At 28.2% G+C, this 27,299-nt stretch overlaps 3 protein-coding genes across 3 annotated transcripts; all 3 read right to left on the bottom strand.

The window, feature by feature from the left end:
• Positions 1-2,253: 2,253 nt before the first annotated feature.
• On the bottom strand, positions 2,254-2,691 carry LOC129984862 (histidine-rich glycoprotein-like). Its single transcript, XM_056094822.1, has one exon. It carries the CDS (start codon positions 2,689-2,691, stop codon positions 2,254-2,256), a length of 438 nt encoding a protein of 145 aa, XP_055950797.1.
• A 7,183-nt stretch (positions 2,692-9,874) lies between these two features.
• LOC129984861 (histidine-rich glycoprotein-like) lies at positions 9,875-11,805 on the bottom strand. Its single transcript, XM_056094821.1, has 3 exons — positions 11,737-11,805; positions 11,207-11,266; positions 9,875-10,252 (listed from the first exon to the last, which is right to left on the bottom strand). The coding sequence occupies exons 1-3, from the start codon at positions 11,746-11,748 to the stop codon at positions 9,875-9,877; spliced, it is 450 nt and encodes a 149-aa protein (XP_055950796.1). The 5' UTR covers positions 11,749-11,805.
• Positions 11,806-25,026: 13,221 nt separating this feature from the next.
• LOC129983567 (uncharacterized histidine-rich protein DDB_G0274557-like) lies at positions 25,027-27,299 on the bottom strand. Its single transcript, XM_056093092.1, has 3 exons — positions 27,230-27,299; positions 26,710-26,769; positions 25,027-25,436 (listed from the first exon to the last, which is right to left on the bottom strand). The coding sequence occupies exons 1-3, from the start codon at positions 27,239-27,241 to the stop codon at positions 25,059-25,061; spliced, it is 450 nt and encodes a 149-aa protein (XP_055949067.1). The 5' UTR covers positions 27,242-27,299; the 3' UTR covers positions 25,027-25,058.

Genomic DNA, 27,299 nt, shown 5'->3' with positions numbered 1-27,299 from the left:
TATGAGTATGTATCTATAAAGAGCATTAATTTTCTTTGTCCAGCAATATATATAATCCCCGCATCGACTTTGCTGTTTTCTTCAGGTCCTCATCTTAGTATTTATGTTATAAATTATTAGATATTTATATCGTTTCTATATCGATAATCTCGATAATTCCTATGTTTAAAGTTTTTCTTTTATTATTATTTTTCTTCTTTTTCTTGAATACATTTTCCTTTATATCTATCTTCTTTAGGAGCCAAATACGTTGAATTAATATAAAACACGACGGTATTAATCTGCGGTACAATTTAAAGAACATAAACTAAGCTAAATACAATTAGCAACAAAAGCCTAGGGAGATGTTTATAGAGAAACTTACACACAGTTCTATGGCCACATTTAGGGTATTTTTCTTTCAGATACTTCTAGGTCGATATTCGAAAAAGGGTATTCGAACTTTAATTCATAATTTCGATATATTTTACTTAATTTATATGTCCCTCATCATTAACCTTTAAATTGAAATTCGAAATTTCCAATTTATTATTCATAATAGACACACACACACAAAATCATTCATTACATCTAAAAAAAGAAATTTTGATTCCTAATGTAATCATTTAAAAAAAAACTGAAACCTAGTTTGAATATTTCAGATTTTACATTTTCAAAGCTATCTATGTATTTTCATTTTCTCATATTAATCGATATAAACTCAACGCATCTTCTCCTCGTTAATAAGAGCTCAATACAGAAACACAATTAACTCTATAATATACAGAATTATTATTATTGCTCATGAATTCCGCGCTATTTACTTTCTGGTGTGGAAAAACACGCTGAATAATCCACAAAACATTTAAGGACTGTATTTTTAGTAGGTATTTGGACATGTCAGAGGAGAGAGGCCTTGTCACCACTGGCCAAACTGAACTACACATTTGTGTAATTAATATGAAAATTGCAATGCAATGATATATATAAGTGAAAATGATAATTTTAAAGGGTCAATTGTTAATAATTTCCTATTAATGGATGAGGATTTTTGATCCCTCTACACTTTATTAGTAGGCAAGTAGACTAAGTTGAAAGTATCCAATGGTTGGAGTCGCTCACTTTTCCGAAATTCTTGTTGTTATTTATAATGGCGCTTACCTCGGAGAAGCTCGTTGACGAAGTCAGCGATTTTAAGCCAATGGAGCGTCTCTTTTTTTAATAGCACCAACTAGGGCCAAGAGTACGTCTTAGCTACTCATGCATCACATTCGATTGCGCAACCACTTTTTACAGGGGGGCACATTCACATATCTCACTGATAGAACAGATGAAGAATCACCATGTGTGAACCGGGAATCGAACCCAGGATGCCCAGATCAGAGGGAAGACACGCTATCCCTCTGCCAGGACACCGACTACTTTTCCGACGTCCAAAAAAAAACCATTAAAAATTTAAGTCACTGCAAAGTCAACCGACTAATTTCTATAAGAGTTTAGATATTATTCATCATAATTAAATGTGTTAATACAAACATGATTAGACTTTCCTTTTTTGATCTTAGAAAGTCACTATTATGTTTGCATTTCCGTCAAGAAAGTTTCCAAATTTAAATCATTTTTCTTAATCATGCTTAAAAAAATTATAATGCAATATTTTCGAAATTCCTAATTCTTCTCAGCGAATTTTTTAATTTCATTCAACGTCATCAAATTTTTTATGTTAAAAATAAATAATCTTCATGATATTAGTATGAAATCCACTTTTATTAAATAAGAGATAGTATATTCTTTACATATTCGATTATATATAAGAAATGTTAAAATAAAATTCTTGAGTATAATCAAAAAATATTAGATGTAAAATGATTCAAGTTTCATTAGCTTTAAAAGCGGATCCATTATTTGTTTCTAACTATTTTAAATGCGAGATAAGGCAAATTTAGACATTGAAGAAATACAAAATACAAGAAATTCATCGCATTATTTCTGATCAACATTCATTTCTATTTAACATTCCAATAAATAAACAAATTTAACAAATTATTTGCAAATTTTCTCTCTTAATTGTCGTGATATTAATAGTTTAATCCAATGTTCGGATGATTTTTAAAGCAAATCACACATTATTAAAAAATAAAAGATTTTATTTCTGCAGTGAAATATAATGATTCCTTTTGCACATGCAAGAGATAGAGGTAAGGAAATACATTTGGCAACTCTATGTGATAGTAACAAGAATTATTGGATACATTCAGCTTTCATATGTATAAATCAACCATGATGGTGTCCTTGGTGGTGATACACTTTAGCATGTCCGTGGTCATGATGGCCATGATGATGATGCTCTTGGTGATAGTGTCCATGATGATGGGGCTCGTGGTGGTGGTGAGCATGATGAGCGTCGGAATGGAGCTTAACGTGAGCAGGATCCTGATTGGCAGTTCCTGGTTCGTTGGTCTTCACAGTGGCTCTGAATCCCTGCTTGTCAGCTACATAGTGGACTTCTCTGTGGATACCTCTGTGGTCTGTGAAACCATAGCTTCCTTGAACGTGTCCATGGCCATCACCATGTTCGTGTCTGTGTTGAGATCCGTGGTGGTCTTTGATTTCATAGCCGAATTTGTAGGGTTGGGGATGATGGTGCTGTAAAATGGTAGTTGTTTTCATTTTTGGTGGTAAATTAAAGTTTAGCCATGCATTTTGTAACATTTTCAATTTAAAATTTTAATTTGGAAAAGAAAATTTTTATTTGCCAGGTAAATTAATTTGTTTTTAATTAGTAATAGAAATTAAAAATTGGCGATAAGTGACATTTAGAGTAGTATTGTGTAAAAATAAATAGCTCGAGTGGATTGTATTTATACGCTACTCAATATATCATTTCTGATTACTTGTTTTTCTTTATATTTATGAAATCGCAACCTTGTTTACTGCATTTTAATGATTCAAGCTAGTTTGCCTGAAATAAAGGTTTTATTTAAATAAGTAGTTTTTAGTTCCAAAACATTGATACAAACAGGATTGTGTTTCTTTCAGAAATCTTTTATATTTTTGTCATTTTTATACCTCATTTAATATGCCATTTTAATTCAATTTTTTGAAAGTGAAACCAATCAAGTTCTTTTTTATTTATTTTCGTATATCTCTTTCGGAGCACCATGATATGGTAAGGTTATGAATTCACAATTCTCGCCGAAAATATACGGTTCAAGGATGCCAGGCACATGCTAAATTCGTCTTGCTGAAACGGCTTCTGTTGTTGAAGCGTTGAAATTTGATTAGTTTGTGTTAGGTCGAGGTGTCGTCTTTGTTGTCAGACAACGACTCTTAATATTGGTTTAGAATTGAATCTGAAGAAAATTATAGTAAACTTAACTATCATGTCACTATTTTGGTAGAAAATTCATAAAATGTCCAAATTTCATATTGCTGAAGCGATATCATGCCACATTTTATTCATCTATCACACTTCGTTTTTACAGCATTGTATAAATAAATCAGTTTACTGAAATGTTACAGAAATTAAAAAGATTAATACTTGGACTATGTACCAAATTTCAGGAAATACACTGTTTGACTGATATAGTTGCAAAATTATTATCAGATTCAAGAAGATTTTTAACCAGCTAAAAAGGAAAAAAATCTAGATCTAAATCAAACCTCATAAGTCTTAAACTAATAAAAATCTCATTCTAGATATTGAAAACTTAACTTTGCGATTTTGAAAAGAAAAAAAAATTCCATTACAAGGCAACGAAAGATTTAATACAGGTACAACGGATAGTGTAAAATTTTTTATAATAGGAGTGATTTATTACCTCGTGATGATCATGATGGCTTGCATAGGCAGCTGCACACAAAGCTGCTGCAAATAAAACCTGTAAGACAAAAAAAATCATAGCGTTTAATTTATTGATTTAGTTCATAGAAAGGGCAAAATTCCACATGTTTTTACTCAAATATTTTTAAAATTATTTACTAAATTTTCTAAAATATTTATTTTCACTAGAAGAATCTTTCATAATATGTTTATTAAATATGCACTTGTACAGTTTTCGATGCTAAAATTTAAACGCGTCATATGTCAAAATTTTATCAATCGATTTATATCAATCTATTATTTTTGTTACATAGAATAATTTTGAAAGATTGATAATCTTTTCCCCACAAAATATTTTAATTCACATAGCATTAAATATTAAAACTTTGAAACAGCACCCATATAGCAAACTTTGTTGAATAGTTTTTGATAAGTTTATTAAAAAAATATGCAGTATAGACTCAAATATGTTCCCATACTTATAAAGCTTAAAATCAATTACATGGAATATATAATAAAATCTGCTTAAACTAGTTAATAAGACAATAAGTTAAAAAAAAAGCTAAACTCAAAAGATCACTTTTAAAAACGATACAATGCAGACGCAAATACATTTCTATAATTATTAAGCTTAAAATCTTGTTCAGGGAAATATACAGTAAATTTAGCTAAATCTAAATTATGAAAGAATAAGTTACAAAACCTGAAATTTTTCAATTTACCTTTACGATCATTATGCTTTGATAAAATTGTTTTCCACAAATAATGTTTGAAATCCAATATTCCAATATTCTTGAAATCTAAGATTAGAGAATGATTTAAACCGCAATATTTGGCTTTATATATGTGTAGGATTTATGTCAAACAACAAGGTACAAACAGTTTCACTCTTAAGTTTTAAGGTCAATGGGAAATATTTAACGTATTAAATACATGAGGTCATTATCAGATAGGCTATTTGAAAAAGGAATGCCTCATTTATTCAAGCATTTAACAGAACATATGTTACAACAACGTGAAAATAATTCGACTTTCAGAAACGGAAGCACGTGACCTGAAAAACATAAAATCCTATTGTTTCTTATTTCTATATTCTATCTCTGCGTTAAAATTTTAATTCGCATTCGCCAGGAATATGGGAATATTGTTTTCTTTCCTAATATATAAAGTTTCATTTAAATATATAATGCTTAATTCAAAGTTATATATTTCATCATAAAATTATTTTTAGCATCAAATTGTAAGAGAAATTATGTCTGTTTTTTTTAATATCTTATATTTGTAACATTTATTGTGTACATGAATTTTCTGAATGTAATAGAATCTAATAAACGCATAGTACTATTATTTTTTTGTGTGTTTTAAATTGTACCATACCTTATGAGGTAAAATAATTTTACTTTTTTCATCCCACATATGAAGTACTCAGACATGAAATATATTAACGCAAAAATTGTCTTCCTCTTATTTTGATACTGGAATAAAATTATACGACAAAATGATTATGAAATTTAGTGTTAAAAATTATACATTATATCTATGGAAATTCAGTAAGACGTTTGTTTGTAGAAGAACTGTAAAATTTATATATAATTTTTAAACTAATTAAAAAACTTTTTATATGCAGCCATATTTTCCGAACTTAATGCTAAAAAACGTGAACATTTCTAATTAATTGAAATTTTCATCTAATTTGAAAAAGATAAAAGCCTCTGTCCTGATAATAGACAAATCACCAAAGCATAAAAAATTATTTAACAAAAAAAAAAAATACTTTTTGAAATGGAAATATTAACTATTTTTCAATGTTACCTTAAAATTCGAATAAAATCGAGAAATAAAAATGAATAACACACTGTATATATTACTGGTTCTTTTGGGAAAATCTCGTGTATTGTCACTTATACTGTCACTGATTCAGTACTGATTTTCTTTAGTATCATAGTATACAAAAAAAAATATAAATTAAAATTTCAGTCTCATCTACCTTCATTAAATTTCGTATTGAACACTGATTTCATAATTATATTAGTAGATTTTAGCTTTTTCATCTTTAATACATCCTCCTAATCCTTTCACTCGATGCTGCTTAACTGTGGTGATTGGACATCTTTAACGCGAGAGTTGTTCTGGGCCAAAACTCGAACACCACATGAGATTGATTAATAAAATATTGTTGTTGAAAAATCAAGCAGCTGGAACATCTATTAAATTCATTTACTAAAATGCGACGCCAACTGCAGAAAGAGAAAAAAAATCTCCTTATCAGAATGTTGATTTAATCTGCATCTTTTTAATTGTGGCTAAATTGGTCGAATTAATGAATTGGCAGAATTAATGAAATGAATATTATATATTTAAACTTTTATTTTTAAATAACGCTTTATGTCTAAATCAGTTATGGTGACATCGAGGTTTTTTTACTTTATATTTTATATTGATATTTTACAAATTTATTTTTAGGCTGTATATTCGAAATAAATATTTTTCCCATTGTATGTTTTAGAAAATGAAATATTTGAATAACTCGAAAATGTACTACTTTTAATTATTAATAATATTTTATGAGATCAATTATTTTTTAAAAATTTTCTTCGTGTTTTTCAAATTTATTTTTAAGCCGAAAAAGTATTTATAAAAATGTTTTCGCATTTGAAGTAATGGAATATTTTAGGATTATGCTTTACAAAGTGCTGAAAACTTCACTTTAGTTATAATTTTTAAAAGGATAGATCATAAAATATTTTCTTTTAGTGGAAATGTAATACAAATACAAAAAAAAAATAAGTTTTTAATCAGGAGTTCTACCAATTATGGGCTTCTGGAAAATTATGAGGATGAATAATTTGTGAATAGTTTAATAATTTTTTTTCCTTCTTTAGATTTATTTTGTCAAATTCACACTAGTGATGGTTTCTTGCATAAGAATTTGAGGGTGTTTTTTTTCTAAAAATTCAACTTTTTGTAAAATATTTCTAATTGCAAATTTGTATGGTGAAAGCTAAACATATATCTGATTTACACAATTTGTTAAGATATTAGTAGATGATTAATTTGCTATTTTTGCTTTTTTTTTATTTTTTGTGTTTAGCTTTATTTTGTTAAATTCCCACGAGCGATTTTTCTTATATAACATTTTGAGGGTTTTGTTTTTCAAAAAATATTTACTTTTTGTGAAATATTTGATATTGAATCTTTAGTTAATATAACTATTATTTGTTATTTGGTTTACACAATTTGTTAAGACGTTAGTAGAATCCAATCCATGAATATTTTTTAATAGATTATGACCATAAAATTTCATTTTTTAACTAATTATTACAGTTTTTCACTCTAATGACAATTGTCTCCTGCGATCGTCAAATCTTAGAAACAGAGTAACAAATTAGATTCTTTTTTAAAATTAATTACAGTAAATAATTAAGTATTTTTGTACTGTGAATAGGCTCATAAAACTCATCGCAAAATATTTTATTTTTGAAAGATATTGATTAGGAAAATTCTTTTACTTAACATAATACTACTCTTTTACTTTCTTAACATACTCTTTTATTTAGCATTATATAAGGCATTTTTCATGTTCTTTTATAACATCATGTGCACCCATAGAAACGAGACACTCTAAATATGGAGTTGAGAATCTTCCAGCATGATGACTGGCTGTCGCTTCCATTGCACGCAAAATAATGATGTTTTGTCTAGTTGTCTTCTGTTGATAATGCAATACACCTCCTACATAAAGACTGCTATTGTTCCTGGTGACGGCCAGTAAGCTTCAACTATAGATCTCGCTTCATTGTTGACGTGATTAAGATCATTCAGTTAAATTTTGAATGCCTCCGGATTTGACAAGTGTAATGCCTTTGCAATATCACTAGATAAATAATAATTTTTATTTTCTGTTTTATTAGGTTCTTTAATTCAATAAAAATTTAATGAAGATTTCTTATATTAAAAGTTATTTTTGAAGCAACACAAAATCTATTAACACACATACTATTAATTTAAAACTTTGTTTATAAAATTTACAAAGCCCTAGTCCATGTCTACTTTCTAGCTGAGAGTCTGTGATTGGTTTAATTTGTGGCAACATGTATTGATATTGGATCTTTGGTAGACACACTAAAATTTAAAAATTTTGTAAAGAAGAAGAAATTAAGTGTAATTTTATTTTTAATTACACTTAATATTGTCAATGAAATATTGAAGAATTTTTTTCTTTGTTTGCTTATTTCGTTGCTTGGCAATTTATTTGTGGAATGAGATTCACCTTTCATACATAGAAATAAGCAAATTTTTGCACTTCTCCTTTGAACAAGTGTGGAGGGAAAAAATGAAAATATTATAATTTCAAGAACTATACATGTATTTGAGAAAAGTGTTTTGTTTTAAAAGCGTAAAGAAAGTATGTATTGCATTATGTAAATGGCATCCAATGCTTATATATCAAATCAGATAGTGCTTCAGATATATAAAGCCCGGAAAATAGCGAATCCATGTTAAGAACCTAGCAAGTGATTTAAAAGCCAGTGTTACCAGAAGAAATGGACAAATGATGTCAATTGTAGTTTGAACTGAGTTCACAAAAGTTAAAGTAATTCAATTATTCAGATATCTGTGAATGACATAATGAAAATAAAAAGTGCTTAAAAAAAACCCGTTATTTTTCTTATGCTAATTAGTATTATATAAATGCTGTCCAATTAGGAGAATAAAATCAGGGCAGACGAAACCTCAGATAAGTAAAGACTTAAAATATCCGAATTGTTTAGAATCGTCTTTATACATAAAATTATCGAAATTTTCTTATGATTTAATTTTATTCGCTTTCTTCTTAAAACTGAGTTGCTTTTTACTCTATGTTTATTACAGATGAAGTTACAACGTTTTATTACCTGTCACAAGTATTATTTTATGTAATAAAACTTTAAACGTTTTATTTTTCTGATGAACGACATTTTTAAAGAAAACGGTCAACTATAACAAGGATTCCTCAAACGGTTATTCAGTTATTAATATGAAAAGTTATGCTATTTTTCTCCGAAGTTTGTTTCATAATGTCTTCTAAAGTCTATGGTTAATATTTAATGTAAGCAACTTTTTTGTATTTAAATGTTTTTGAAGAAAGGCTAAGTATAGAAAATGTTTCAACACGTTTAGAATACAATTTTTTCTATGTCTGTCAACGTAAGGGTAATTTTAAAAAAAATTCGTTACATTTCTCATTTTTTAAAATAATATCTTCAATAAAAATAATAATTAGACACAACGAAATAATACAAAATTTTCGTAGTTTTAAAATAAATGAAATTACAAAATAATATTAAAAAAATGTTTTTTTTTTCAAAAAATAAAAATTCTTCTGAGGCAATCGCATGCCTTGGAAACAATGAAATGTTTCACGTTATTAACCAACATGGAACATTATTGTAAATCTTAAATTTTAGCCTAGGATAATTCCATAACCAATTAATTTTTCTTTTATACCTCTTGTAATTTAAAACACCAATCTCCATACGCCTTCTTATACTCTTCGTTTTTATTTAAATTTATTTTTTTGCTGAGTAGACAATTTATTTCCATTAGAATGAATATTGCATTTTGATGACTGTAATGCCTGCAATATAAGGAATTTACACAAATTTAACAATTTAAAGTACAAAATTATTCGTGTTTCACTCATTTAGATATTTTTTTGGAAATATAACAGGGGAGTTTCATTAGAAACCTCACTGTAATCCCTTAAATATTAGAATAAACTAGAACTTTATGAATTTATAAAAAGAGTGTTCTAAAGCTTAAAATGCACTGTTTTCTCTCTGCTTAATGTTCACTTTGTTTTAAAAATTCAGTGATAAATCCTATGTAAATGTTAGTAATTTTTCTCCCTTAACAAAAGTAATTTGAAAATTCCTTAAAAATTGATTATGAAATCAATAAGAAAACTTTAAGAAATAAAGCACTTTTATTCTTTCAATGAAATGAAAGCTTTGTTTTGTACAATGAATTGATCTAAGATAGAAATAGCAAAAATCATCGAAATTCCTTTAATAAATAAAATTCATTAATAAATTAACCATGATGGTGTCCTTGATGATGATACACTTTGGCATGTCCGTGGTGATGATGGCCATGATGATGATGCTCTTGGTGATGATGTCCATGATGATGGGGCTCATGGTGATGGTGAGCATGATGAGCATCAGAATGGACCTTAACGTGAGCGGGATCCTGATTGGCGGTTCCTGGTTCGTTAGTCTTCACAGTGGCTCTGAATCCCTGCTTGTCAGCCACGTAATGAACTTCTCTGTGGATGCCTCGATGATCAGTGAAGCCATAGCTTCCCTGAACGTGTCCATGACCATCACCGTGTTCGTGTCTGTGTTGAGATCCATGGTGGTCTTTGATTTCGTATCCAAATTTATAGGGTTGAGGATGATGATGGTGGTGCTATAAAATAGAAACGTTATTATTAATTTTGATTAAATGAAAGGAAACTTACATTGTTTAAATTATCAACTTATGGGATAATAGAAATTTTTAAAATGAAATTTGCAGAAGGAATACTTTTAATTCAAAATTGTTAATAATAAAATAAGGAAATTATCTCATATATTTACAGAAAACATAACTTTTAATTCATTTTCTTTCGTAGTAAAGACAGTCAAGTGTAAAATTATCTATTTCCTTTTACTTTTTTCTAGATGGCAATGATCAGATAGATATCGACTTGTAAAATAACAATTGCTTTTTCCCAAAGAGTAAACGAACTGTCTGTTCCCTGACGCTCGTTCCATTCATTTTAGTTGAATGGCTACTACAGCGTAGGAGAAGAAATTTGGAGACAGTGTATTAAAAAACATTGTTTTGTTATTGGAGGTTCAAAATTTCTATATTCTTCTCGAAATAGTAATAATTGGCCTTCAAAATTGGATGTAAATGGAATTATACTAAACTCTTATTTGACCGTTTTGATAGCACATTGCATGAAAATATGCCATTTCTATGAAAACATATTACGACAAATTTCATTCATCTATCCCATTGCATTTTTAAATTTGTCATATTTTTAAGTACAGTCAAACGGAACCTCTTAAAAATAAATTTTATTCAAATTTAAAATGATTGTATGCATACTATATATCAAATTTCAAAGATACATGTATTGAATAATATAGTTTCAGAATTTTCATTTCAGGATTTAGGAAGTTCTTAAACTTTTAAAACTTTAAAAAAACAACCGAAATATATATCCGAATATAAATTTAATAAAAAGTCAATATTGGTCTTGAAATTTTAACTTTGTCCTTTTGAAAAATTTGTGATGAGCGAATTTATGATTTTGAAAATTCAATATGAATACAAGGATTTGTGCATAAAATTTCGTATTAAGTGATTTCTTACCTCATGATGATCATGATGACTTGCGTAGGCAGCTGCACACAAAGCTGCTGCAAATAAAACCTGCAACACAAAAAGATTCATAACAATTGATTTATAGATTTGGTTCATAGAAGTAATAAAAATCCGTAAATATTTACACAAATATTTGTTTTGTTGAGTGTATTAAAGTAAATTTTATAACATGTTTATCTTTATTAGAAGAATCCTTCGTATAATGCATAATACATATGCTCTTCATTTGATTTTTGCTCTAATTTATAAATATATCATCTATCAAAAGTTACTATATGGAAATATATAAATATTTTTTTTCTATAAATCATAGAATAGATTCAATATTTTGATATTGTTTGTGTTATTCAATATTTTAACTCATGCAACTATAAATAATATAATTTTCAAATAGATTTGTTAGGGAAAAGGTAGATAAATATTTTATTTGGTCTACTTTAAAGAAAGGTACACTATAAACGCGAATATTACTTCAAATGTCAACAACCATTTCCATATTTATCAATCTTAAACCTTACCTTTGCTATCATGATTCTTTTACAAATTTGGTTTCCACAAATAACGTCTGAATTCCAATATTTCTTTGAAACCCAAGATTTGCCAATGAGTTAAGTGGCGGTAGTTGACTATATATATGCACAAATGTAAGGCAAACGACAAGGTACAAACAGCTTCACTCTTACGTTTTAAGGTCAATGGATAAGGGTAATGTATTTAACGTATTAGATCCATTAGGTCATTATCAAGCAGGCTATTTGAAAAAGGAATGTCGGATTTATTCAAGCATTCAACAGAACAGCCTTTACAACGTAAAAATAATTCGAATATCAGGAACGGAAGCATATGTCCATGAAAAATTAAAACTTCATTATAGTATGTTTTATTATTTTATTTCTCCTTTATAATTGTAATTTGCATTCTTCGGAAATATAGGCAAATACAATATAGGCTTAAGTTATATATCTAATGAATAACTCCATGCATATGATTCTCTCAAAAAGTATTTTGATCTTCAATAATAAAAGTTTGTTATTTTGCTGTATTTGCTGTGTATGTATTTATGTATTATTGCGTATATAATTAGATTTATTCTGTTTATTGTTTATATGAATCATCGTATTGGAGTAGAGTCTTACTACGCCGTAATGACATTAAAATTCCATGATATATCTATTTAGAATTACGTGTTCTTTTATGAGGTAATGTAATTTCAATTTCACCCCAGGTGAACTGAACATCTCAAATATTTCATCACGTAATTTTCTTACTTTTCGTTTTGATTCGGGAAGAAAATTGTGCAATAAAATATTTTCTAAAATTGAAAATGGTTTGATTTTTTACTGCAACAATGAAATCTATTTTTGGAAACTAAGCAGTTTTTTTTTTTTTTTTTTTATAATTGAAACTGAATGACAAAATTGCTTAAAAAATAGATTGATATTAGTGAAAATACGATTTTTTAATGCTTAAAGCGATGCGAAATTTATTTTTGAGCAGGAATATTTTCGAAGGTTAATGTAAAAAACAACCAAAAGAAAAACATTGAATTCTTGTTTAGTTTCTACTTAATGGAAATTCCAGTCAATATTAAAAAAAGCTCCACAATATGCATTTTCTTCTTGAATATGTGCGTGTAGGTGGGGGGGAGGCAATTATATCGGTTAGTTTAATTTAAATCTTAATAAATTTTATCTTATGCAAACTACTTTATTAAAAAAATTTATCTTATTTCCTGATTTAAATTCCATTTTTTTTAAAATTATTGTCAACATGATCTCTAAAAATTCCCTTCTGTATATTTTCTAACTCCACAAGAAAGAACACTCTCCAAGGAATAAAAATCTCTGGCGTCTAATCAGGTATTTCAAAGATATTAAGATTTTCTTTCCTAAGTTGATATATATCAAATCGGAGTTTATGCTCTATCGGAATCTCGTAGTAGAGTCACTTAAGAAAAAAAGTCCGACTTCTGGTGGGAACGTGTGCTTTTGTCAACTGTGTCAAAAATTATGCCTAACTAAGTAAAATAAATTGAAATTCATTTAGAAAATATCTTCATTTCTGCCACGTAACTGCCAAAATCATACTACATACACACACGCACGCACACACACACACACATTTCAATTCCAAAATATATTTACATATATATATTTTAGAATGGAAATAAGGGAATATTAAATTTTCCTAAATATAACTGAACTAACTTGTAAATCGAATAGAAATGAGAAATAAAAATGAATAAGATTATTCATAAATTATTAGTTATTTTGAGAAAAATGTTATTCTTTTCTAATTAATTTTAATTTGTTCCTCTGTAAACCAAGTGTAGAGGAAGGAATATTTGAATATTAATGGAATGTGTACTATGAATTAAAATATTTGTTTTCAATAATCTATTTTATAGAAATAATATTTTCTTAATTTTCTTTATATTCATGATTTAAAGCTTATATTTAAGCTGAAATTATATTTGCAAAAATATTTTTCGCCTTAAAATTACTAAGAGATGGAATGAATTCTGATCATATTTCGTAAAATTTTGGAAATAACATTTTTCGTTCGACTTAATTTTTAAAATGATCGAATCAAAATGTTTTCTGGGAGAATATTTATTTAAAATAGACAATAAAAGAAATTTTATTTAAATTCCACTGATTATGTACTTCAGAAAGAATATGAGGATGAATAATTTATGAGCAATCAGTTTGTTTTGTTTTTTTCAGCGTTTCTCTTTTTTTCCCTTCAGTTTGTTATTTTCAGATTTCCTCTAGTAGTCTTTTCTTATATAATATTTTTGATATTTCTTACCTTTTAAAAAATTGCACTCTTTCCATTAGTGTTCTAAAATATTTTCCATTTAGATTTGAACATTATATGTGTGTGTGTGCGTGTGTGTGTGTGTGTGTGTGTGTGTGTGTGTGTGTGTGTGTATGCGAGCGCGCGCGTGTGTGTGTAATGCTATTTTAAACTCTAATTTAAATCCAAATTAATTATCAAAGCTTTATCGTATTCAACCCATATTAACTTCATTCTAAAATATTCTGTTATTTCCTGATCCCATTCCACTTTTTCTTTTTAATTAATACAACAAAAGATCTGTGAAAATACTTTAGTCAGCGGCTCTCACACACCGAGTGAAGGGATAAAATGCTGTGTAGCTAAGCACATTCTTTTAAAACATCCCTGTGATTCCCTTACTTGTGATTGACTCGTGTTAAAAATTCCTATTAAAATTTCACAGTATACATTCACAAGGATAAATATTTCACCAGCGTTTCCTCATTTCGTTTTTTGTCGTTCTGAGTTGTGCTCATCGCTTCTGTTTGTGCAAAAAAAGTCATGTTTCTCGGAACCAAAATAAAACGAAATTCAAAAATGAAAAATCTCTTAACTGTCTTCGAAACTGTATTCTGATTCAATTATATGCACACACACACACAATATTACATCCCACTATAAAAAATTATTACTTAATGTTAGTAAAACTATTATTTTTTTTAGGTTTCTAAATTCAATAAGAATTTAATACAGTTTATTTATTCAAGAATTTCCTTTTGAAACAAAATCTAATCTATTATCACTTATACGTATTAATTTTAAATTTTGTTTATGTAAAGATTACAAAGCCTTTGTCCATGCCCGACTATTATTCAGACCAGAGTGAGAAAATTTTAGAGTCTATGATCGATTTATTTTGAGATACCAAACTACACGTTGGATCTGTTGTAGAATACGGATTTGAACATGGACCTATCCAGACTGAAATGTGAGACTGTATTGCAAAGAAAAAATTTAATAGCAGGATTTAAAAGTTGTTTTATTTTTATTATATTTAGTGAAATCGATTAAAAGCTTTAGATTTTTTTTATTCCACTGCCGAAAGACAACCCTATTATGTTGTGCAAAGTGATTCACCATCGCTATACAGATACATGCACATTTTTGTATACTCATTCTTTTGACAAGCGTTGTGGGAAAAGTGAAAATGGATGATTAATTTTCTAACTTAAAGAACTATGTAATCATTTGGAAAAAATTATCACTTTCAAACAATGGGCATGTCAATACATCATATGAAAATGAGTGAGAATGCATTTAATGTGTAAATGGTGTCCAACTTGGCTAATGAAATCAGGGCTGACTATGCCTCAGATGTGTTAAGATGTAAACGTTGCGAAATGCGTCATTTTTATGACCTAGAAAGGGTTTGAGAAAATTATTAAAATTATAAAGACATATGGACAAGGCTTTAAATATGTCTTTATTTCAGGAGTATTATTTGCCTGAATAGGGAAATGATGTCATTCATAATTTGAACTAAATTTGTTACAATTAATTCAGATATCCGTGATTGCATAAAGGGAACGTGTTTTCAAGAAGAAACACAATTTTTCTTAATCTAATTCGTATGGAAATGTGTACCTGTTTGAAACGAAATAGGAATAATATTGATTTGTGTACCATAGAGGGAGCACGTTTTTCTTTTCTGATAAATCACGTTTTTCATAGGATATTCGTTTCAGGCGCTTTAGAATCTGAAGTGACAGTGAAACATTGGCAGTGAGCTTGAAAAATCAAAGACGGTCATACATACTAAATAATTGTATATGATAGCATTATCCTGACTGATTTCTTTGAGCTAAATATTTATATCATTGCACATTTGAAAAGTAGTATTTGCAAAGAGATGTGAAAAGACGATAATCGTCAATAACTTCCTTCTAAAAGAGGATAATGAAAGTCCAAATAATTGTATGAATAGAATAGCTTGCAAGAAATTTTCGAAGTGAATCCAAAATAAAATATATATAACGTAGTAAGATGCTAACTTGCATCATTGTAACTTCAACTTAACACTGGGAATAAGGTTTCACTGTAAGAAGCTAAGGATTCTTGGTTCGAGACCTGGTTCCTATAATAGACCTCCTTATAAGTGGGTCTGGTGCACATTAAATCCGCCGGGACCAAATGTTTTCACTCTGGTGTGGTATGTAAGTTTGGAGATTGGAGTGCAATCACAGGTGTCGTCTTCGACATCTGACTACGGTTCAAAATTGTGAGTTCCGTCCAAAAATAGCTCTAGTGTTGCTTTAAAACGGGATGTTAATATAAATAAAATAAACTAACTCAAAGTAACATTTTTAGGAAATTCAAGGGTTTATTCACCACATCTCTGCTTTATTATTAGAGGACTTTTTAAAAATTATTAAATATACGGCATTGAAAATTACTGTAAATCTTGAATTCTGTGCATAGATAATAATATACTTTGTTAATTTTTCTTTTGTATTTTTAATAATTAATGACATCAACTTTTCGAATACTTCATATATTTTTTTTTAATTTTATTTTTATAGGGTAAACATATTTTGGCAGTAATATGAATAATGCATATTTATGACATGTAAATCACAAAAAATGTAATCACACATGTAATCACACTCTCGTAATTTATTTTCATTTTTAAGTGCAAATTACTCAAGTTTCGTTCATTTAAATAATTTTTCTAGTAATATAGCCACCCAGTTTCTTTGCAGATCTTTAAATATTAGTATAATTTAGATACTTTTGTATTTATATCAAGAATTGATTCTTAATGCGTTAAATATGATGTTTCCTTTCGTTTGATGGTAATTTTCTTTTTAAAAAATCAATGATAATTGCTAAATAAATGTTAACAGTTTTTTTTCTCGTAACTCAAGTAAATTTTGAATGTTGCAAGTATTTGTTGTAAAACTGACAAGGCATCGTTTAGTAATAAATTATTTTATTCTTCATATAATTTGCTATTTCTTTAGGAGATTAATTAGGAGAAAGAGGTAAGAAACATTTTTGGCACCTCTGTGAGACAATAGGGAAGATCAACAGAAATTCCATTCAGTCTTTATATTTATATTTGTTTCATGTATAAATTAACTATGATGGTGTCCTTGGTGATGATACACTTTGGCATGTCCGTGCTGGTGATGCCCATGGTGATGATGCTCTTGGTGATGATGGGGCTCGTGGTGATGGTGAGCATGATGAGCATCGGAATGGAGCTTAACGTGAGCGGGATCCTGATTGGCAGTTCCTGGTTCGTTGGTCTTCACAGTGGCTCTGAATCCCTGTTTGTCAGCTACGTAGTGGACCTCCCTATGAATACCTCTGTGGTCAGTAAAACCATAGTTTCCTTGAACGTGTCCATGGCCATCACCATGCTCGTGTCTGTGTTGAGATCCGTGGTGGTCCTTGATTTCATAGCCGAATTTGTAGGGTTGAGGATGGTGATGATGGTGCTGTAAAATGTTAAGGAGACATTTAATATTGGTAGAAATTTTCCTTCAATAGAATTAGATTTTTGTAGTTGATATTAGAAGGCCATTTCATTTGTTTCAGTATTAGAATGAAAAGGTTTGTATCGATTATTTGGAGAATTATTTTATTAATGAAGTTCAAATTAGAATTATAAATACGTAAAATAAAGAATTTTTAAAGGTTTGAATTGCTTTTTTTATTTTTATTTATTTATTTACTTATTTTGTTTCTCATATTTCAGTCTTTTGGATCTTGGAAAGAAACGTAAATAAATTGCAGGGGAATCATTGGAATCCAACAGTTATGATTAAATAATATTCTTTGTCACATTCAGCTGAAATTCAGGAACGCTCTCCGTTAATCACCTTGCATCTATCCATAATACAACACTTTTATGATTTACTTTATGCTATTCCTATAGTCAAAGGTATTGCTTATTCATTTTTCAGCCTTATTTCTTATCACTCATTTAATTTGATGAACATCTGCAATATCTGAATCACGATTTAAACCAACTTAATTTGCACACATCTTCCTGTTTCTAAATTATCGTCTTTCCGTGTCTACAAACGGATGGGATACAGATTAGCTATCTTTATACTGACTGATTCTAAATTTTGATTTATGTCAAATTTTTCAATATATCCATTAACAAGGTTTTTTGTGTACAAATACATAGCCTGAAAGATGCAAGTACAAAATGTAATTTCTGAAATTTGTGTCCGCCTTCCGAAAAGGTTTGAAACGAAAGATTTTTTTTTTCAAATTTTCAAAATCTTTCTAATGGTGGATATCTCAGTACGCTTTATTTCCAAGGAAGTAAAATTCGCATCAATATTATTTCTATATACCCAAGATGGTAATTAAATAATATAAAATTTTCCATATATAAGCTCTTACAAGAAATTTCAGTTACTGCTGAAATTTACTTTAATGTTAATTTTATTTGCAAAAATATTAAATACTACAAAAATTTAGAATAATTAAAAAATCAGTTTTATTAATTGTAAATTTGATGATTTCAATTTTATGTTATGAGAAATTATTTTATTACCGGGTATCTTATGGAAACTAACAAATATAATTTTAGAATAAATTCTATTTTCTCAAATACAATTTTAGATATTCATTAAGTGAGAATAATAGAACGTAATAGAAGAACATAAGAACATCAAAGGTAATAATTCATTACCTCATGATGTTCATGATGACTTGCGTAGACAGTTGCAATCATAACTGCTGCAAATAAAACCTGCAAAAAAAAATTCATTGAATTTCTTTCTTTTACTTGAATTCATAAAAACGATAAAAATCGAAGGAAAATCCAAAATCAAATATTAAAACATAATTTTAAACATAATTTTTTGCATATTAATTGCATTGAAGCAGGGTTAATAAGAATAGTAAAACTGCTTTATTTTTATTTAATTAAGCTTTACATAATTCTATTATCAATGTATTCTTCAAATGATATCAGACTAAATTATTTTAGGATTCATGATTTTAAGTTTCGAAAATTATTTAGTAAATTAGATTTCTCTTATAAAGCTCTATGCCTCAGCTCATCACGAAATATATAAATTTAATTAAAACATAGTATTACTAAAAAAAATTTTAAAAAATGGATAATTTGAAAATTTACCTTTGCGATCATGATGTATTTATAAAATTAGTTTCCACAAACAAAGTTTTAAATCAACCTTATTTAGAGATAAAAATTTGAGAATGATTTAAGTTGCAATAACTGAACTTATATATATCTGCAAAACTAAAGCAGAACCACCTTGTACAAACAACTCCAATCATAGGTTTTAAGGTCAAATTTAAGGCAGCATATTAAATACATTAGGTCATCGTCGGTCTGGTTATTTCCGTTAAGTAATACCTGATTCAATCAAGCATTTAAATCAGCAAGTTTAGAAAATGAAAATTCAGTTTTCTGAATGGGAGGAGTAAAGATATGAAAAAATAATAATTGTTATTTTCTCTTTGTATTTCTTGGATTATAGTTTTAATCGTGTTTCGTAATCATAAATACATTGATTCTTCTTACATATAATTTTCTGTTACTTTTTGAAAGTGAAAGATTCTAAATAATAAATTGTTTGAAATACGGTCGTTTTAATTTTTTTATTCAGATAATATCACATATAAGCTATTTGTTAACTTTAAGAATGTAATATTCTATATCAATTCACAATCAATCATCGTTGAATTATCTTTTTATATTTAAAATAAATCACTTTATATATCACAAATGGTCAATAGTTATGGCAATTATATAAGATTTTTCATAATATATTATCATGAATTATTAATCAATTAATCGCACATAATTATCTACTTGCTAGGTAGATAATTGTTTAACATGAAAATTCAACTCCAGATATCCTTGTTAAATATCCACAATAAAACATGACTTCCAATGCAAGAATGATTCAATCTAGCAAATAGGCTTTATAATTTTAATTACTACTTTTAAGGAAATTACCATATGTATACTTTATTATCTTTAGTTATTTATAGTTTAATGAGATATATGGATCCAAAAAGCAACCATAAAAGTAATATAAGATTAAACGAAACAGGTGAATCTACTATTTTTCTATGTCTATGTATAAATTCATGAAAACACCAGTGTTTTTTTTTTAATTTTGAGATAATAAGATAATGTGATTTGTATTACGTCAATAGGCATTTAATTACGAATCAAAATTTAGAAAATTCAGAAAAAAATGCCAGAATAACAGTAAAAATAACTATATTTTCATTATATTATCTTTTATTATTCTCCTATAAGAAATGTAGAGAAAATGCTGTAATCGTCAAAACAGGATATAAATTTAATTATATATCTTAATCTCACAGGAGTTTATAATCTATATGAAAACTCAGAAGAGGTCAGCGATTCTCAGCGCGACGACCATCCCCTCGATTGACAAATCTTACGAGATATTAAATTTCTCTTAAATAGCATTTCTCTTCGATATAAATATGACTTTCATCGCAATGACTTCTCTCAATTCCCAGGACAATAATAATTTGAATACTATCTTTTTCTGAATCCGACAGTACCCCACAGTACATATGTACCCCTTTTATCTTTTAGTGTTTAGTTTATTTTCATTCTGAGATATCTTTTAATTTTTTTTGTCCCATTTCCACATTATATTAGTTTCAAATTTTCATCCTTATTTTCTAAAGCATTCTGTGATGAATATTATAAATCGAAAAAATATATATTCCTATAAACCTTTGAGTGGGTCTCCATTTATTAAACCTCAAAAGAAGGGTAATATAATTAATTGTTTTTATAATTGTATCAGTTTGGTTAGGGACTTCCAAATATCCTGGAATTCAAGCATTGTACTACTCTATAACGATTCCATTATGATATAAATTTCTGGTCAGCATTGATGGTTTGGAAGCAAAGGAATAGAATGTATATGACCTTGGGAATTATTATATTATTCTGTCCTCCATATCCTGGAGCAAAATGCTTCAAATTGGTTCCATGAATGATAGAGTTGAACACGCCATGACAGCTTATTTACTTTATTGCACACGAATATGGAGAAATTATTGTAATCGACAAAAAATTTGAAATCCTGAATTGAATGAATTTCTATGTTTTAAATTTCTTTGTTTCCCCCAAACACATTTTTGGCATCATGTTTGACTGTCTTTCTGAGAACAAATTTTTTCAACACTTGAGTAGATTTTTTGACTTTTTTGAATTGGGTATATGGACTTTCGACCTAATTTGTTGACTTCGATCAAATGAACGAAATCCAGAAGAAAACTGTTTGCTTTTCTGTTCTGTTACAAGTGAAATAGATAACTATAAACCTTAAAACTCTACAGAAATAACATTTGGCGCATAGACACTACATCGAAATTGTAATTTCTCGTTAAGATTTGAGTGAAATCTCACAAAGGTCAATCTATCGAACCAAATGTGACCAGGCATCTATCGATATGTTTTTTTATATGCATGTAATGTAATTCAGTGCCTGATCTTGTGACCACAATTGTAGTTCCGTGACGTTCTTTTTTCAATGAGTCATACAAAGAACTCCAAAATACATATTCACATGAAAATACTGTATGCAACTACTAAAAATCTATATTTCGTAACTATGTGAGGGAGGAGGTGGTGAGGAGTAGCATTTTGATTACAACGCATGCAAGGAAGTTCCAACGAGATTATTCTCTCTGGTTATAGAATAGAAAAAATTTGGAATCAGATGAACTTGAGTAACTTGATACTTGAGTAAACTTTTAAATGATCTAATCTATAAAATCTATGATCTATCTGAATTTATAAAATTGCACTTACTTCATTGGCTTGGATCGAGCAACGCCTCAAGTTGGGAGATAAACAATTTCTACTGTTCATAAATGACAGAAGAAATAACCGTTTTCTCTCTCCCATGTTTTGCTTTATTTCTCCTTCAAATTACCTTTATAAACTTTATGCTAGCGTTAATAAAGTATTATGTTTGAAAATTCCAGACTATGTCTCATATAGGTCGTTTTTTTTTCTTTTGCATAGAGGAAACAACAGTCCTCTGCACACTGGTCTTAATATACTTTCAATATTCTTCAGATGCTATTAGGGTGCCCCAAAAGTTTCTTTCTCATTGATCTAGGGAATAACCTTATCTGGCTCTGCTTGTGCAAACATGCAGGCTTATTTATTAGCTGTCTATGTCATCGGTTTCAATCGTCCCAGAGCTCAAAACTGTCGCAAAGCAGGGACTATACCTCAAAAAAGTTATATTTGTCCATTTGGTGGGATTGGAAAGGCGTAATTTTCTATGAGTTCCTTTCTCAAGGTGAGACAATAAAATACACGAAATACTGTCATCAACTGGATCAACTGAAAGCTGCCATAGCAACAAAAAGGTTAGAATTAATGAACCGACGAGTCATTGTTTGTCATCATGACAACGCGAGACCACATATTGCATCTTAAGAGAGAAGCTCTTACAGTTTGATTGGGATTTTTTACCACATCCTGCATACTCTCCCGATCTCGCTGCATCTGATTATTACTTTTTCTGTCCTTAAAAAATTTTTCTTCGAGATAAGCTCTTTAAATCCATCAGGAAAATAAAAGCGCACCTCGATGATTATTTCTTGTCCAAAACACAACAGTTTTGGAAAGAAGGCATAACGAGGTTTCCTGAGAGATGGAAGAAGATAATAGAGCAAACAGGTACTTATATAACAAAATAAATAATATCTTAAATAGTAAATAAAGTGTATTCATTTCATCTTAGAAATAGGAAAGGAACAAATGGAACATCCTAATATATCATGGAACTTATATCACTGGTGATTTTCACCATTGCTACACAAAGCCACGCATTTCTTTATTACTTAATTGAGGTTTCATAGAAAATCTAAATAATTCATAAAAACTACAGAGAATCTCAAGAGTAATTTGGGGCCTTCGAGGACAGACAGTATAAGAAATCGGCTTAACTCTTATTCAGAAAAATCTTCTTTTGGAGCAAAGAAATTGGTACAAGAACTTGACAAAAATTAATAATAAATTATTGCATATTGTTTCTACTGCCAATAACTAAATCATATAATGCATTTTCAATCGACACAGTACAGATTATTAGTGTATGTGTTGCGGTCAATGTGAATAATAGGTTATTATTAATTCTAACTGGTTTGGTTATTATTAATGACCTGTTATTATTAATAATAACCGGTTATTCATATTGGCCTTTAACATATGCATTCCAGTTGAAATAAAAAAAAAGAAGAAAATGAAAAAGGTTATAATTAAAGGGAAACAAAAAGGACAGTTTCTTGTTGGTGTTATATTCAATAATATTGGTGCTATATTCTTATATGGTTCTTATTGATGTTACATTCTTATATGGTTCTTATTGGTGTTATATTCTTATATAGTTCTTATTGGTGTTATATTCAATAACATTGATGTTATATCCTTATATGGTTCTTATTGATGTTATATTCAATAATATTGATGTTGTATTCAATGATATTGGTGTTATATTCAATAATATTGGTGTTATATTCAATGATATTGGTGTTATATTCAATGATATTGGTGTTATATTTCATAATATTGGTGTTATATTTCATAATATTGGTGTTATATTCTTATAAGGTTCTTATTGGTGTTATATTCTTATATAGTTCTTATTGGTGTTATATTCAATAACGTTAATGTTATATCCTTATATGGTTCTTATTGATGTTATATTCAATAATATTGGTGTTATATTCTTATATAGTTCTTATTGGTGTTATATTCAATAACGTTAATGTTATATCCTTATATGGTTCTTATTGATGTTATATTCAATAATATTGGTGTTATATTCTTATATAGTTCTTATTGGTGATATATTCAATAATATTGATGTTATATCCTTATATGGTTCTTATTGATGTTATATTCAATAATATTGGTGATATATTCTTATAAGGTTCTTATTGGTGTTATATTCAATAATATTGGTGTTATATAGTTCTTGTTGGTGTTATATTGTTATATAGTTCTTGTTGGTGTTATATTGAATAATATTGGTGTTATATTCGTATATGGTTCTTATTGGTGTTATATCCAATGATATTTTAACTGACCTAATGCTTGAACCCATTCAGTTTTAAACTTCATCATCTGTCTTAAATCGAAATAAAGTAACACATAAAATAGTCCACACATTTTTTAAAGTTAAAAACCGATAGAAAAGACATAGTGTTCAGTAGAATGCCAACTTGAATTATTTAAATAGTCCCAACACTTAATTGTAAAATTATTCAAGATTTTTTTAACCTATTCAGCACTTTGTTACTATAGAAATTACGCGGCATTCAGAGTAAAACATTTCTGTAAAATTTGCATTTTGATCAAGGAGTGCATTAAACATTCATTTTTCAGCAATATCTCAAATGATTTGTAACTACTTTTCCACAAATTTCTTTAATTTTTATTGTTTTTTTAAATATGCACTTATGATCATAATAATAATATAAATGTTTCATTTTGATAATAGATAAGTCAAACAATATCCAGACCCTGCTTCATATCTTAGATGCAAAATCATTTAAAATGCGCGCATTTATATAGTTTTTATTTTTTTTATTTTTCCACAGTATAATAAACCAATACGACTAAGAAATTCACAGATTATTCTTTGAGTATTGGAGTATTTTAGAGAAATAGATAGTATTTAAGACTTAAAATTAAGTGTCTCAATATTGTTACACATTTATATCATTTTTGTTAAATGTTTAGTATAGAGAAAGCAAATATTTCTAATTGTCAGCAATAATTTAAACGTAAATTTCCTGCCTTTGTCTAGAATTTTTAAGAAAGTTTTAAAAATGCACCATTAAGAAACAAAATGCTTTATTACTGAGATTAAATACATTTTATCTTTCGTACAATGAAAGAGTGGGATATGGAATTTTATTTGGCATCTCCAGTTTAACAGTAAGGACCATAGAATTTCCCATTCAGCATTCTTAAATAGAGGTTATGTGTAAATTAACCATGATGGTGTCCTTGGTGGTGATACACATTAGCATGTCCGTGGTGGTGATGTCCATGATGATGATGCTCTTGGTGATGGTGTCCATGATGATGAGGTTCATGGTGATGATGAGCATGATGAGCATCGGAATGGAGCTTAACGTGAGCGGGATCCTGGTTGGCAGTTCCTGGTTCGTTAGTTTTCACAGTGGCCCTGAATCCCTGCTTGTCAGCTACATAGTGGACTTCTCTGTGGATACCTCTGTGGTCAGTGAAACCATAGCTTCCTTGAACGTGCCCATGGCCATCGCCATGTTCATGTCTGTGTTGAGATCCGTGGTGATCTTTGATTTCATAACCGAATTTGTATGGCTGAGAATGATGATGATGGTGCTGTAAAAGTTTAAGGACTTTTTCAATTTTCGTGAAACAAAAAGTCAAATATTCTTTTGACAGAATTATGACATTTAATTGAGATCATTTTAATTATTTAGTTAAATTGATTTGCATTTATTTTGATTATTATATAATGGATATGATTATGAGATGGCCGTTATTAATTTTTTAAAAATGCATCTAAAATTCACAACTTAGTATTTTGTAAATCCTTTAAATTCCATGTTTGATAAAAATCACTTTTATTTTAAATAACTCGGCATTTTCTGGTTTTAACAGAAATTATAAAAGTTGAATTTTATTTTTAAAAATTAAAACTTCATAATGTAATATTGTTCTTTGTTATATGCAGATAAAAATTAAGGAACGTTCTCCTTTCAACAATATATCTATTAATAATATAGAAAGGTTAGAATTTATTGTATTCTTATTGTGAAAAGAACTGAGTATCCACTTTGCAGGGATATCTTCTTTCCACTACCCAATTTGATGCGAAATTTGATACAAATTTGCAAGTTTCCTATTAATTTTACTTGCATAGGTCTTTTTATTTCCAAATTACCGAGTTTTCTTATCCAAAAATAGGCAAAAAGGCTTACAGGCTAAAATTTAATAGGAAAATCTAAAATCTGTAAGGTAATCAATATATTCAAAGAAGCTGTTTTCGTGTTATATCATGTTTGCAGCGATTCGGTTGAAGACGAACTTTTGATAGAACAAAAATCCCAACAATACTTTTACGATAACTTCACTTCATCTTCCAAAATATCAAGCAGATTGTGAAGATATACAGTATTTTGTAAAGCCGCATAAATGCAATGGAAAAAATATGTATTCCTACTCAAGGAGTTCTGATACAAATCAATTCTTTGAATTAAAAAAAATGTGGTTTATATATTCTTTTACTTCGTATTTGATAAATTAAAAATGCCATTATTACTATTTGTAATACTCCAGATAGCCAGTTGTTCATCTTAATCTAATCAGAAATTTATTTCTGATTATTCCGTTAATGATGATGATGAAGGAAAATAGTTATATAATAAATAGTAAGTGCGATCTTTAAAATATATTTATAAATTCATTTTATTAGTTTTATATCTGTCGAATTCAAATACTATTTTTTCATATAAATTATTTAACTATATATTTTTTTATGCAATTTACCAAATATTATTCTAGATTAATATACATTTCTTTAAATATTATTTTAGGTTTATCTCTCTTAGTTGCAAAATATGAATAGTAGTAATTAGAAATAATATATTACCTCATGATGATCATGATGACTTGCAGAAGCAATTGCAATCAAAACTGCTGAAACTAAAACCTGGAATATAAATTTTTATTAGAATTCCTTTTTTTAGTTATATTATAATTTACTTATAAGAATTTGTATTAGAATTCATTGCAATTAGAACTGCTGAAACTAAAACCTGAAATATAATTTTTTTTTATTAGAATTCATTTTTTTAGTTTTAGCTTATATAGATTATAAGAAAATGAGAGTTTTTAATAGTTCATTGCAACGAAATTATGAAAATGGAAATTAATTGTGGTTCTAAAACGGCTATATATTTATTTAATGAAGGTTTTCTTAATTTTATAATTTATATATTCTTCCATTAATTTCAAATCTATAATAGAAACGTTATCTATCAAAAATTATTTAATACATTTTATTTGTTTTACAAACTCTCAGCAATGAATGCAATGAATTTGAAAATTCAGCGTTAATAAAATTTAAAAAAAGCAAGTACTGAATAAAAACTGAAAACTTTTAAATTTACCTTTGCGATCATGATGATTTAATAAGTTTCGTTTCCTCTAATAATGTCTTGAATTCAACATTCCTTTGAG

This window comes from Argiope bruennichi, chromosome 9, assembly GCF_947563725.1.
Source record: "Argiope bruennichi chromosome 9, qqArgBrue1.1, whole genome shotgun sequence".
In the NCBI taxonomy this organism is placed as follows: Eukaryota; Metazoa; Arthropoda; class Arachnida; order Araneae; family Araneidae; genus Argiope; species Argiope bruennichi.
This window is presented reverse-complemented; position numbering and strand designations above follow the sequence as displayed.

What these genes read in the sequence shown, in the direction of transcription:
- LOC129983567 (XM_056093092.1), bottom strand. An exon ending in GTCATCATGATCATCATGAG is followed by an intron (nt 25,437 to 26,709) that starts GTAATATATTAT and finishes AAACTTTTACAG; the next exon opens with CACCATCATCATCATTCTCA.
- LOC129984862 (XM_056094822.1), bottom strand. Translation starts at nt 2,691, where the DNA reads ATGTTACAAAATGCATGGCTAAACTTTAATTTACCACCAAAAATGAAA.
- LOC129984861 (XM_056094821.1), bottom strand. An exon ending in GTCATCATGATCATCATGAG is followed by an intron (nt 10,253 to 11,206) that starts GTAAGAAATCAC and finishes TCTATTTTATAG; the next exon opens with CACCACCATCATCATCCTCA.